General features: G+C 55.7%; 1 protein-coding gene across 1 annotated transcript in view; it reads left to right on the forward strand.

Annotated features, from left to right (window-relative positions):
* Positions 1-12,862, forward strand: part of RET (ret proto-oncogene) — a 51,656-nt gene that overhangs the window by 16,413 nt on the left and 22,381 nt on the right. Inside the window, exons 2-5 of the mRNA XM_059169525.1 lie at positions 6,233-6,499; positions 8,276-8,563; positions 10,752-10,996; positions 12,234-12,429. Coding sequence (XP_059025508.1) covers positions 6,233-6,499; positions 8,276-8,563; positions 10,752-10,996; positions 12,234-12,429 — 996 coding nt within the window. The remainder of the gene's footprint in view (positions 1-6,232; positions 6,500-8,275; positions 8,564-10,751; positions 10,997-12,233; positions 12,430-12,862) is intronic.

Consider the following 12,862-nt stretch of genomic DNA (forward strand, 5'->3'; position numbering starts at 1 on the left):
CATGTGCCCTTGTGAAACGCCGAATAAAAGAGAGGGAGTTGGGAGGTAAGGGCCTGGTTCCATCTGCACCCAAATCCGAATAAATATGCCAACCAAATGTGGAGCATTGGAAACAACCTTTGCAGGCTATAGAATGGTCCCAGGTAAAGGCAAAACCGCGGTCTCGTGATGGCGTGCACTGAACGCAGCCAGTAGGGCTCCCACCTGGCAGGCACCCATGGTGGATCTGCTCATAAACGAGATATCAGGGGAAGCCCAGCTCAGAACAGGACAGCACTTCACCCTGTCAAAATTCATTCTACACCTTTTCCCTGTTGGGGTCTGGAAGGGTGGGAGCAGGTGGGGTCTCTCTGAACGTGAGCAGTGACTTGAGCCTTGGACAGTGATGCCATGACCTGCACGGGACCCACTGTGCTGTGAGGAAAGGCCAGCTCCTCACCCCTTGGCATGGTTCCTGAGGGGAGACCTGAGCCACAAGGACCACGGGTTGTCTCAGGGGGGGTGACACGGGCCAACCCTCTCCAGGCAGAAACCATGGACTGGGCATGGGGAAGGATGCTGGCACCCCAAGGCATTCAGAAGTGAAAGGTATGGAGGGGGAAGGCTTTGCCAGTCCTGCTCTGTTACCTACCCAAGTGGCAGCTTGCAGCAGAGGCAGGATGGAGCCCAAAGGCCACACGGCCCTTCCTGGCAGACAGGTGCCAGCAGTAAGCATCCTTGTAGGCTTAACATCTGCCCTCATCCTGACTCCCCATGCCACTTTGTTTGCTAGTGTTCCAAACCCTGAGACTCAGAACCATCAGCAGATTCACCCAGGTAAGGCTTCGTACCTCCCAGCATCATTGTTCTGAACTAGGAAATGGGGTAGCAAAGGGATCTACACATAGCAGCTGTGACTCTGAAGCACGAGCTTCGTATAATTCCTGTGCAAAGGCGAGGCATGTCTGCGACGTGCTCTGGCCACTCCTCTCCCCAGCATGCCCTCCTTTGATTGGCAGCTGGAGAAACTGAGACGCAGCAGAGGTCAGCAGACTGTAGGGGCCTCAGAAATGGGCCCATCCCAGGCTCTCCTCATCCACCTGCCAGGATTGGTTGTATCATTTGTGGGGCCCAGTGTAGGAGGATGAAATGGACATTTTGTTCTAGGTTTTAAAGAATTTCGAAACAGTGACATGAGAACATTAAACCAAGTGCGGGGCCCTTTGGGACTGCCCAGGCTATCCCCACCTGAGGCCAGCCCCACACTCACCTCCTCGATTCCCTGCCTTGGACCATGTGTTTTTCCATCTAAAAGGGTCTGTGACATTGAGGAGCATTAAGGGAGCCATGCCTGGCTACAGGGACCACCTGGAAGGTATTTAAGTGCCTTTAAGTCTGTTTCTTTTCACAATCATTGCCCGACCCACAAATCCCTTTTGGCAGCAATCAACTGGGCCCCACACAGATCCCGTAGGGCTGGCCTCTGTGAGATGAGAGTAGGCAGGACCCATTCTCTCCTGCACATATGATCTGCGTGGTGGGAACTGTACCAGCTTGGGGGTGGGGAGCTCTGGGAGCTCAGGCCGTCCTACCTCCCAGCCCCTGTACCACCGAAAGTGTGTGCAGTCAAGGAGGCCCTCTCAGAGGGGAGCCCAATTCTGGAGCCGCTCTTGCCTACTCCGCAGGTGGGGTGTTGTGGGTAGAGCTTTTCCCCACGATAAGGCCCGTTTTCTGCAGCCTTCAGAGTCACCCCAGAAGTCCCTCTCCACAGTGGCTCCAAGAACAGCCAAGTTCTTGGTTCTGCTCTGCTGACCAGGGCCAGTGATGTGTGTCCTGAGAGAAAGCGCCAGCGGTTGCCCCTCAGGATGTGAGCTCTGTTGAAATGCGATGTCCCCTCGCTGGTCTGCTGGGGGCAAGAACACAGACCTCACCTCTCTGTGGAGGGGTCAGGCACACCAAGGAAAGCTGGTGGCCTGGTCACACGGGCTCTGGAAGACAAGGGCTGCCCTGGTCTGCATCCAGTCTGGTGGACCCGGCAGCACTGCCTGCAGCTCTGGGAGTTGAGGCCCAATGGCAGCCTCTCAAGATCATAGTGGTCGGCGTGTGCCCTTCTGCCAGGGTGCAGAGGAGGTTGGTGGCTCCCGTCGTGGCCAAGCCCCCTCCTTAGCTGGTGTCACTGTCACAAGCCCAGGTTGCCCCTCGCCACCACCCTGTGAGGCCCCTGGGAGTTAGTCTCTCCTCCTTTTTTGTGCCTGGAAATGCCGACCTGCCCAGAGAGATGGTGAATCATCAGGACCACCTCTCCCCTCGAGCTGTTTTGCTGACTTGCAGGGAGCTTCAGTCACTGCTTAGGGCTTTGTGGGGGAACAAAGTGTGTCCCAGCGGAGCTACCTCAGTAGGGCCACAGGTGTGGTCCGCTGGGGATCAAGAGCCCGGCAACTGTAGGGACCCTGGGAGATGAGTGGGCTGGTGGAAGGGGTGCCTTTCGAGAAAGCCTGCCTTGCAAATTCCAGTTCTCTTGCCGTCTGTGCATATGCCCTTGAGCAAACAAATGGCTTTCTTTCTGCCTCAGTGTCTGTTTGCAGAATAGTCGTCCTGACAATGCCTCTGTCTGGGGCTGTGGAGAGGATGGAAGGTCGGTGGCGGGGTAGGGGGGGTGGGGGATTGGCCTTGTGCTGTGCTGCCTCCCAGAGCCACCTGGCCGGGCTGTGCTCACCCCACACTCCACCTTTGAGAGGCGACAGTAGGCCGCAGGAGGCCAGCCCCTTCCAAAGGTTGTGGGTGCAGGACATGGTCAGGGGAAAAGAGAGTCATTCTTCCTGCCCATAGGGCAGCGGGTGTCACCTTCCCTAGCAGCCTCCCAGCTCAGCCCCTCCCCTAAAGCTCTTACTGGATGCTCTGACTTGTGGAACCTTCATGGAATGTTGGAGGACAAGCTCAGCTGCTGCTCGTGATTTGGGCCCTTGGTGGAGCGGCAGTGCTGGGCCTGGCTCCAATCCCCATTCTGAGCCTGCCTTCCGGAACTTGGCCATGCTGGGATGCTGCCACAGGCTGGAAGCCCCTGTAGTATCAGATTTCTGTGGGGAAGACTGGAGGGCCCCACTGAGGAGAGCGAGGCAGGAGTTACCCTGACGGGCAACCCAGAGCAGGCCCTGGCACAGTCCTGGTGGGAGGTGGCTGCGAAGTCCCATCGGGGACTCCCCGACCGCTATTCCCTCCCTGTGGGTGTCTCCTCACCCACAGACGGGGAGCATTCCTGTCTTTGAGTCGTGACTTGATGAGTTGGTAGGGTCCTCTTTGGGGCTCCACACTGTGGGGAGCGTGAGCGCCTCTGCTGGGACATGCGAGCCTGTGGAATGGATCCCCGGTGTGCAGGGACCCTCAGGGGACCGGTCAGCCATGGCCCATCAGAGTGCTCAGCCCTGCGCTGGTGCCATCGGCTGCCCTTGAACAGGAGCAGCAAGAGGCCAGCCTTGGGAGCTGCTTCCTGTCCCTGAGAGCATCAGCTGCTAAATCCCATGGAGGTCAGCCCTGAGTGCATCTGAGAACCTCCATCCTCCTGGGCCAGAGGGGAGGGTATGGGGAGAGAAGGGTGGCATTCAGGCAGCTCCTGCCCATGTCTGCCACGGAGACCCCAGGGTGGGGGAGGCATGGTCTTGGCACTCCCTCCCCAGAATTCCCCAGTGCGACTTCGACTTCACGGAGCTCCTTTCGCTGCCTTTCCCTTGAATAGCAGCCAGTGTGACACTTCGGAGCGGATCCTTCCCCCAGGAAACTTCAGCTCAGAGCACAAGGCAGACTCCTTAGAAGTCCTGGCCTGCCCCTCCCTGAACTGTAGCCACAGGGGTTAGGTAATTCTAGGTCCCACTCCAGGGGCACCTCTCTTGGCAGGGCTTTCCAGTGTGGTCTTTGCCCCACTCCCACCCCTGCTTCCTTCCATCTCTGTGTTGAGTGTGAGGTGCACAGGGCCAGGCCTTTGGCTCTGACCAGAGCATCTCTCTCCCTCCCTTCTCTCTCTCTCTTCCCCGCTTCCTTCTTTCCCTCTTTGTCCCTCTCCCCCTTGTTGCTTCCCAGCCCGAGCCTGTCTGGCAAGGAGCAGACCAGGCCAGGTGCATGCTTCCGCCCAGGTTGGCCCTCGCAGTCCGGCTGCCTTTTGAAGTCATCCTGAAAAACATCCCCCAGGGTGCAGCCGTTCTGTTCACGGACGGTTTCACTGCTTTGGCATCTGGAAAGGACTCCCCTGTGGTCTTACCTGACTCCGGTTGGCAATGGATTGTTTCCCATACCCAGATGTGTCCTTGAGGACCGAGGTGGTACCAGGGGTATCCTCTGCTGGTGCAGACTGGCCTGGCTGCTCATCCCGACAGCTGTGAGCAGAGTGGGGTGTAGGTGGAAACAAGCTGATCGAAAAGAGAAATTGGCTCAATGTGAGTGAATACGTGGGCATTTCTAATGTTTGTGTTGTGTGTTGGTTACTGCTATAGGGTATTTGCAGGGTTTTAGTGCTTTTTCCAGCGCCGTTTGCCTAATTATCCACCTTCTTGAAAATTCTTACTGTTTTTTAAAACTTTTTATCATGAAAAAAAAAATTTTTTAAGATTTTATTTATTTACTTGAAAGAGAGACAGTGAGAGAGAACATGAGTGAGGAGAAGGTCAGAGGGAGAAGCAGACTTCCCATGGAGCTGGGAGCCTGATGTGGGACTCGATCCTGGGACTCCAGGATCATGACCTGAGCCGAAGGCAGTCGTCCAACCAACTGAGCCACCCAGGCGCCCTATCATGAAAAATTTTGAACTTACACAAAGTCAGCAGAGTAATGAATGGGTTTTCCCAGCGAGGCCATGGTCCACATCCTCTTCTTGGTGGCAACCAGAGCTCTATTCACAGTCCCTTGGTGATCAGGTTTTCAGGGGAAATTTACAGAAGTTGAAATATACAGCTCTTATCTGTACATTGGCAGCAAATGTATGTGCACATGTGACCCACACTGCTATCCGGATGTGGAATCTTTACATCCCCCAGAACATTCCTTCCTGCCCTTCCTAGTCTTTTGCCTCTTCCCACCCCTCACAGGTCTCCAGGCTGCTCTCTGTTAACCTAAAATTAGTCTGGAATCATGCCATGTGTGTTCTTTTTTGCCTGGCTTCTTCTGCTTGGCATGATGTCTGTGAGATCCTTCCAGGTTGTTGTGTGAATCAACGGTTCATCCCTTTTTATTGCTGCATAGGATTTCGTGGTGTGAAAACCACCCTTTGCCTGTCCACTCACCCACTGAAGGGCACCTGGGCTGTTTCCAGTCCTCGGCTGTGTGAATAAACTTGCCGTTTGTGAATGACTCATTTGATGGACATATGTATTCCTCTCTCGGATAAATTCAGTAGGATTTCTGGATCAAGTGGTAGGAGTATGTTTAACTTTAAAGGTGTGTTTCTCTTATAAAGAGCCCTGGTTTGGGGTGCCTGGGTGGCTCAGTTGGTTAAGTGTCCGACTCTTGGTTTTGGCTCAGGTCATTTTCTCGTGGGTCAAGAGATCAAGCCCTAGTACAGGCTCCTCCCTCAGCGGGGAATCTGCCAGAAGATTTCTCCCCCTGCCTCTCCCTACAACATGCATGCCTCACGATCTCTCTCTCACACACTCTCTCTCAAATAAATACATAAATCTCAGGAATGAATAAATGCGTAACGTGACCTGGTTCATTTTCGGTGACTCTTGCCTGCCCTGCTTATCTGGCATCATCGTGCGCACTTAAAAGCTGGGGATCCAGGCGATTTTCTGAGAAACCTGAGTCACTCCCAGCTCTGTGCGGCTCACATACTTGTCAAACTCGGGTGATTGGGAACGATTTTGCAGGTGTTTTGTAGTACGTCCTCCTCTCTTTTCTTTTTCTGTTTTAAGGCGGTCCATTTGCAGCTAGTGTTTCGCCCCACAGATAGGTGTGTGTGTTGACTTTACTGGGACTACTGGTGAGAAAGTCCGAGTAAGATCAGAATCTTATTCTTTCTTTATTTGGGTGTGAAAGTCTTGAATGCCGTGAATCATGCAGGGTGAGCTCTCTCTCTTGTAATTTCAGAACAAGGAACTTGCCTATAGTTTTGCACTATTAATTACGCTAGGTTGGAATCTTAAGTTAGCAAATGTGGGAGGATCCAAAGTGTGAACTAAAGCGGCTGGAGAGTGCTGGTCTGCCTGGAGACCTGCTCCGGAGGGGTCAGCATTCCTCCCTCCCTCACACACCTCCCTGCTTCCTGCAGCTCCGCTGGGACTCTACTTCTCCAGGGACGCTTACTGGGAGAAACTGTATGTGGACCAGCCAGCTGGCATGCCCCTGCTCTATGTCCACGCCCTGCGGGACACCCCTGAGGAGGTGCCCAGCTTCCGCCTGGGCCAGCACCTCTACGGCATCGCCTACCGTGCGAGGCTGCAGGAGAACGACTGGATCCGCATTGAGGAGGACACTGGCCTTCTCTACCTTAACCGGAGCCTGGACCACAGCGCTTGGGAGAGGCTCAGCATCCGCAGTAAGGGAGCCGCCTGACCCCCTGCCCCACCCTGTCTCTCCTCCCACAGCCCACATCACACCCACACCAAGGCTCAGGAGGGCGCTTCCTGTGCGATCCCTGTGGCGGAAGGATGAAGGGTGAGGTGAGGCTGGCCTGCCTCTGTGGCCAGCCCGGCCAGGACACCAGGATGAGTTTGGGGGCTGCTGATGACCATTGGACCTTCTGAGTCTGTTGGGATTTGGGAGAACCCTTGGAAAGGATTGGGTGCCCTCTCCGGGCTGGGCTTAGAAGCCTTTTCCATTTGGGTGAACAGGATTTAGGGTTACAAGAGAGGAGTTAAGTGAGGGGACTAGAAAAATTGAAGTTTTGATTGAGGGAATGATCTGGAGCTTCCTGGAGAAGGAGCAGTTCCATGGAAAGCTGGTCTTCCCATCAGCATCAAGCTGCCCTTGGTACCCAGTGGGGACTCAGGCCTGGTGCCAGGGAGGAAAGTGGTATGGAAGGAAGACCTAGCCAGCCTCCTCAGAGCAGGGGTCAGAGCAGGGAGAAAACCACATGTGACCCTGATACTGGGAAGAGGAGCTGCTTTCTGCCTTATGGCACAAAACGGTGATCACACACCCAATAGCTCCCCACCTCCAATCATCTCCTTCAAATACATGACCTCACTGCACCCTCACACCAGCCCTGAACCCCCTCATGCGGGCAAGAGGCCCATGGCATGCCTATGAATGCAGAATGGGCAGCACTGCCCAGGAGGACAGAATGACTGTGCCCCTGTCGGCCAAGGAAAGCCAAGGTCACATGACAGAGCCTGCCACTAGGGCACCCCCAGTTCTGGAGGTGGCATCTCAGATGGGTCTTGGTTCTGCTTGTACTTAGTTGCTGCTGTCTCCATCCCAATCCCCCATGGGGACCTTGAACTATGTTTCCGGGGGTAAAGGCTGAGTGGAGTTTGTCAAGGGTCCATATTTCCTACGGGGCTTGTTCTGTTCATGATGCACCTGTTAAGTCCAGTCAGGAGAAAAACCACATAGTAACTGGAACAGGGCAGTTTCATATAGAAAATGATTGGCTACAACCGGGGACTTGAAGCACCAAGCGAGGACTAGGAAGAAGCAGAATTCTGATGAATTCTGGGAGGAGCAAATGCAGGGTAGCAGCCACTACACTAGGGCTGAGGGAGAGGGCCCAGGAAGAGTACCCATCACTCTTGAAGAGAACCAGACCTTGTTGGAGAAATTCTCTGTGATGGAGTTTGCTGGAAATCCCCCCTCCAGGCACTCCGGAAGTCTGGCTGTGGGTGTGTCTCCATAGAGGCATTCCATGAGAACAGCCCCTGGAGGCTGGGGAGCCCCCACATGCATAGGAGCCAGCCAGGAAAGTGCTCTACCTGGTTAGACTTGGGACTCAGGGCACCCCTCTGATGGGGGCAATGATGTGCTAGAGGCTGGTGGGGAGATATGGGGGAACAATAGGGCGCAGTGCTCAGAGCATCTGAGGGAGTGGTATTTGAGCTGAGACCTGAATGACAAGAGAGGCGGGCCTGTGAGGCACCCCAGGCAGAGGGAGCAGAACCATGGGACCCTGAAGCAGAGACAGACCCCGGGTCTAGGGCAGTTCGGGGCAGGTGGAAGGTGACCAGCCAGGGTTGAGAGCCTAGTGGAGCCCTGTAGACAACGGAAGGGACTGGGCTTTACACCAGCCCTGGATCTCCTGCTCCTTCCCCATTTCACTCCCTGCCACCCATGGGTGTGGCTGGTGCCCCACCAAGCCTGACTTCTCTCTCTGCAGATGGTGGCTTCCCGGTGCTCACCATCTACCTCCAGGTCTTCCTGTCGTCTGCGTTCCTGCGTGAGGGCGAGTGCCAGTGGCCAGGCTGTGCCCGGGTGTACTTCTCCTTCATCAACACCTCCTTCCCGGCTTGCAGTTCCCTCAAACCCCGGGAGCTCTGCTTTCCCGAGACAGGCGTCTCCTTCCGCATCAGAGAGAACAGGCCTCCTGGCACCTTCCACCAATTCCGGCTGCTGCCTGTGCAATTCCTCTGCCCCAACATCAGCGTGTCCTACAGGCTCCTAGAAGGTGAGTGCTGGCTTCAGAGGCTCCCCCTTGGCATCTGCTGTGTGCAAGGCACAGCCCCTCCAGCCCTTGACATGAGCCATCTGGTTTACTCACCAACCACACCACTCATTCATTCATTTAATATTCCAGAAATATTTCTAGTGTGTCTGTCATGAACCAAGTACTGTTCTAGGGGCTAAGGATGTGACCATGAACTAAACAAGTCAAAATCCTGCCTGCCTGGAGCCTCCATTCCCCTGGGATGGCCTCTGGAATGTTCTATTTGGGAAGTAAAGCTCCCAGGATGTGGAGTGGTGGAGACCGCAGTCTTCTGTCTCATGGCCGAGGAAGGGAGTGCTGGAGCAAAGGTGGGAGGGCACCAGGCCAGCTGGGCTAGCCCCGTAAAGATCACTGCGGTGGGACCCCTGGTAGCTGGGGTAGGGAGAGCGGAGGCCCATGAAGACAGAGAAGTTCCTGAGGGTTTCCCCTTCAGGGACTGGGGGGTCATGGAAGGCTTGTAGGGGGCGGCATGAACAAGCCCTCACTTACCTTTAAAGGATTATTCTGGCTGCCATGCTAGGAATGATTTGGTACAGGGCAGCGTAGCATAGCAGCAAGGAAACAGGAGGCTGGGAAAATCCCTGAGCATCAGGCTGGAAACTGGAAGAAGAGTGAAAGCCACAGGGCAGCAAGGAGCAGGTGCCTTCCGGGCATATACTGAAAGAAGATCCAGCAGGATTTCTCGATGTGTTGGCTGTGGGTGTTGAGGGAAAGAGGGGAGCCCGCGTGGTTCCAGGATTCTGCCTCAGCAGCTGCAAGAGCAGCCGACCTGGCCACACGATGGCCGTGGGGAGGCCGGCCAAGGGTGGGCCAGGGGGTGAAGCCCAGTGGAGGTGAGAGAAGGCACCTGAGCAGCCCCATGACAGGAGGCGCCACTGAAATACTCAGAAACAAAGAACTAGAACAGAGAAGGTAGGCTGCAGTGGAACCTGGATTCACACCAAGTTTATCGTACACACACGTGGTAATGACATTGAAGAAAATCTCCATGAAGTAAGAAAAGGGGCCATGCACTCCCCCAGCATCCTCACCTTTGCCCTGCAGCAGGGATACATGTCTTTGGGCAAGATTGTCAGCCAAACGTCAGGTTCAGCAGGCTGCCCTTCCTCAAGAAGATTACCTCATTAAATGTGGTTAAGCATGGTTTTGTAACCATAAACAACAGAGAGAAACATTATATGATAAGCATTTCACATATGTAATCCACACGTAATATGTGGCTTTGCGGGAGGGACGTTTGCCTGATCCCATGGTTGGCTGTGGGGGCGGTCAGTGTGGACCTTCAAGCCGTCAGCATTCCCCTTTTCTGAATTATTCCTGGAGGATGAATTTCAGGGCAGGCTTGGGTTGAAAAGTGTGCTGTTGTGACTGGTCTTCCCCTCAGCAGGTTGTGGGAAGATACACCAGTCACTGCCCAAACCACAGGGCCTGGTGAGGAGCAGGCCTGTTAGCCTTCGTCTAGCCCGTCTTCTGGTGAGGAAACAGGCACAGAGAGGTGGGACAACCAGTCTGGGATAGCACAGCCAGGAGATGTAAAGCGGGCGTGCAAAGTTGGCCGTTGGAAATATCTGTGTGTTAACTTCAGATTACCCACTAAATGCCCACCGTGTTTGTTTTCAAATGGTGGAATAGTGGCCTTATTTCCCACATGCTCTAAAATGAGCACATATTATTTCCATAATTTTAAAATTGCCTATTTTTTTCAAAAGCCAGCCAATGCGGGGGGCTGGATCTCTGGGCCTGCGGCGTGGCTGAGCTGGTGTTCAGCCCGTCCACCCCACCCACCCCCAGCAAGAGAGGCAAGGTTAGGGAAGAGATGAGAGCAGCCCTCCCTAGGTCATCAGAGTGAGGACGTGAGGCAGGCTTTCTGGTTCCCTGAGCTTCCCCCATCAGCACTAGTGAAACTGGGAGGCCCAGGTCAGTTCATTAGTGCACAGCCATCACTGCAAACCAATGCTTGGAGCTCTGTGCCCCGTCCCCTTCCAATCTGGAGCCGAGGAAGAGCTCGGCAGGGCCATCCTGCTCCCCATCTCTGACCTGCCAGAGGCCATCCTCCCCTGCAGCCACTCCTGGTGGGCCCCTTGTAAAAGCTCACCCCACTCCCTGACCCGGGAGTCACACTGGGGTTCCTGGTCTGCTTGGTGTCTAGGTGAGAATCTGCCCTTCCGCTGCGCCCCAGACAGCCTGGAGGTGAGCACACGCTGGGCCCTGGACCGCGAGCTGCGGGAGAAGTACGAGCTGGTGGCCGCGTGCACGGTGCACGTCGGCGCACACAAGGAGCAGGTGGTGATGGTGCCCTTCCCCGTGACCGTGTACGATGAGGACGACTCGGCACCCACCTTCCTCGGGGGCCTGGACACCGCCAGCGCTGTGGTGGAGTTCAAGAGGAAGGAGGTGCCTGTTTACCACCTTGTCTGTTGTCTGTCGTCCGTCTGTTGTGTGTCTGCCACTCCGGCCACCATTTATTCCTTGGTCTACCCAGCTGTCCGTCTGGCCATCCGGCCATACAGTTAAACATCCCTCCAGACATTTGTCTTTCATTTGTCTGCCCAGCTATGTGTTGGGGTTTTCTGCCCGTCTCGAGGGTAGCTGAGGAGGAGACGGGAGGTCAGTCCAGCTGGCCCCTGACAAGTGTCCCGGGACCCTGGATGCCTAGCACGAGTCTGAACAGGCTGGCAAGGCCAAGGACGTGCATCAGGTTCCGGGGCACACCTGCCGCTGCGTGTGGGTACAGCGGTGCTGCCCCCAGGAGGGGACAGCTTCCAGGAGAGAGCCCTCTCTCCCTCTGCGGTCAGCGTTCGCAGGAGAGTCTAGAGACTCAGGGAGGGTGGAGCCCAGCCACCGCGCAGAAAGACCAAGGAGTGGCTTCAGCTGGGATCGCCCAGAACAGCCCCGCCCACCTCGGCGCATCCCCGGCTCTGGTCCGCGTAGGTGGAGCGTGACTGCCACCTGCTGGCCGTTCTGCAGCCCTTCGGCCAGGCGTGCAATGGCAGATAACGTGGTTTTACCTGGGTCTCTGGACACCCCAGGTGCTAGTTTGGTGGATGGGCAGGCGGGAGGAAAGCACATCTCATTGGTAAAGATCGCATAAGCTAGGAAGGGCTACCTTGGGGTGACAACAAGGAGTCTGGTCCCTGACAAAAGCAGAGATGCCATGTGACTGCTCAGAACTTTCCTCGTGATCTCCTCCAGCCCGGTATACAGGCGTTTGGAGAATGTTCTGGTGGACACCAGGGCTTGGATCTGGCTTTGCCATCTATCACTATGTGACAGTCACTATCACTATCTGACTCGACCCTGTGGGGCGCAGCTTGCTGTTCTCTGTGGGACCTGGTGAAGCACTTCAGCAGAGCCCCTGGGCATCTGCTTTAATCCATCCTTACAGGAAGCGTGTAGGTGCCTATCATACCTGAGGCACAGGGGAGGCACAGGGGTGGCCCAGGGAGGGCGACTGGGCCAGACTGGCATGGGATCCCACAGGAACTCTAACATAGGCCAGTCTGTCCCTGGAGCCGGCTCTGACTGCACACCCTCGATCCACCTGTGGGGCGGGTGTCCTGAGGCCCCAGCCTGCAGGGTCTCTGCGGAGTCCCTCTCACCAATTCTGACTGGCACCCACTGTTTTCCTCAGGGCACCGTGGTGGCCACAATACGTGTCTTCGATGCAGACGTGGTGCCGGCCTCTGGGGAGCTGCTGAGGCGGTACACAAGCACACTACTGCCAGGGGACACCTGGGCCCTGCAGACTTTCCGTGTCGAGCACTCACCGAACGAGACCTTGGCCCAGGCTAATGGCAGCTTCGTGCGAGCAACTGTGCATGACTACAGTAAGAGGGGCTGGGCCTGGCCTGGCTGGGCCCCCTAGGGAGCCAGCAGCCCACTCTTCTCACAGCACCCTATACCCACAGACACTTGTCCCGGCGTTCCAAGCCCCAGGCTGCAGAGGCTTCCACTCCACCCAACCCTTCCTTGTCTCTAATGCGCTCACCTTGGCGGGCTTTTATAGGGTTTCTTCTCTCCCTGAACTGCCTCCTAGCAGACTTTGGTAGGGCCGTACCACACTTCCCATGCTGACTATGCCAGGGCTCAGTGCCTACTACAAACACATTGCCTAAGGCCTTCTTCTGGCCTCTGCTTTGCAATCCCCCAGGGACCCAAGTGCCTGGGGATTATTTCTCCCTTGACCCCACAGCCTTCTACTAACAGGGGTTAGTATACAACAGCAGCTCTGTGTGTTATAGCCACAGGATTCTGCACAGA

This window comes from Mustela lutreola, chromosome 4, assembly GCF_030435805.1.
Source record: "Mustela lutreola isolate mMusLut2 chromosome 4, mMusLut2.pri, whole genome shotgun sequence".
NCBI lineage: Eukaryota > Metazoa > Chordata > Mammalia > Carnivora > Mustelidae > Mustela > Mustela lutreola.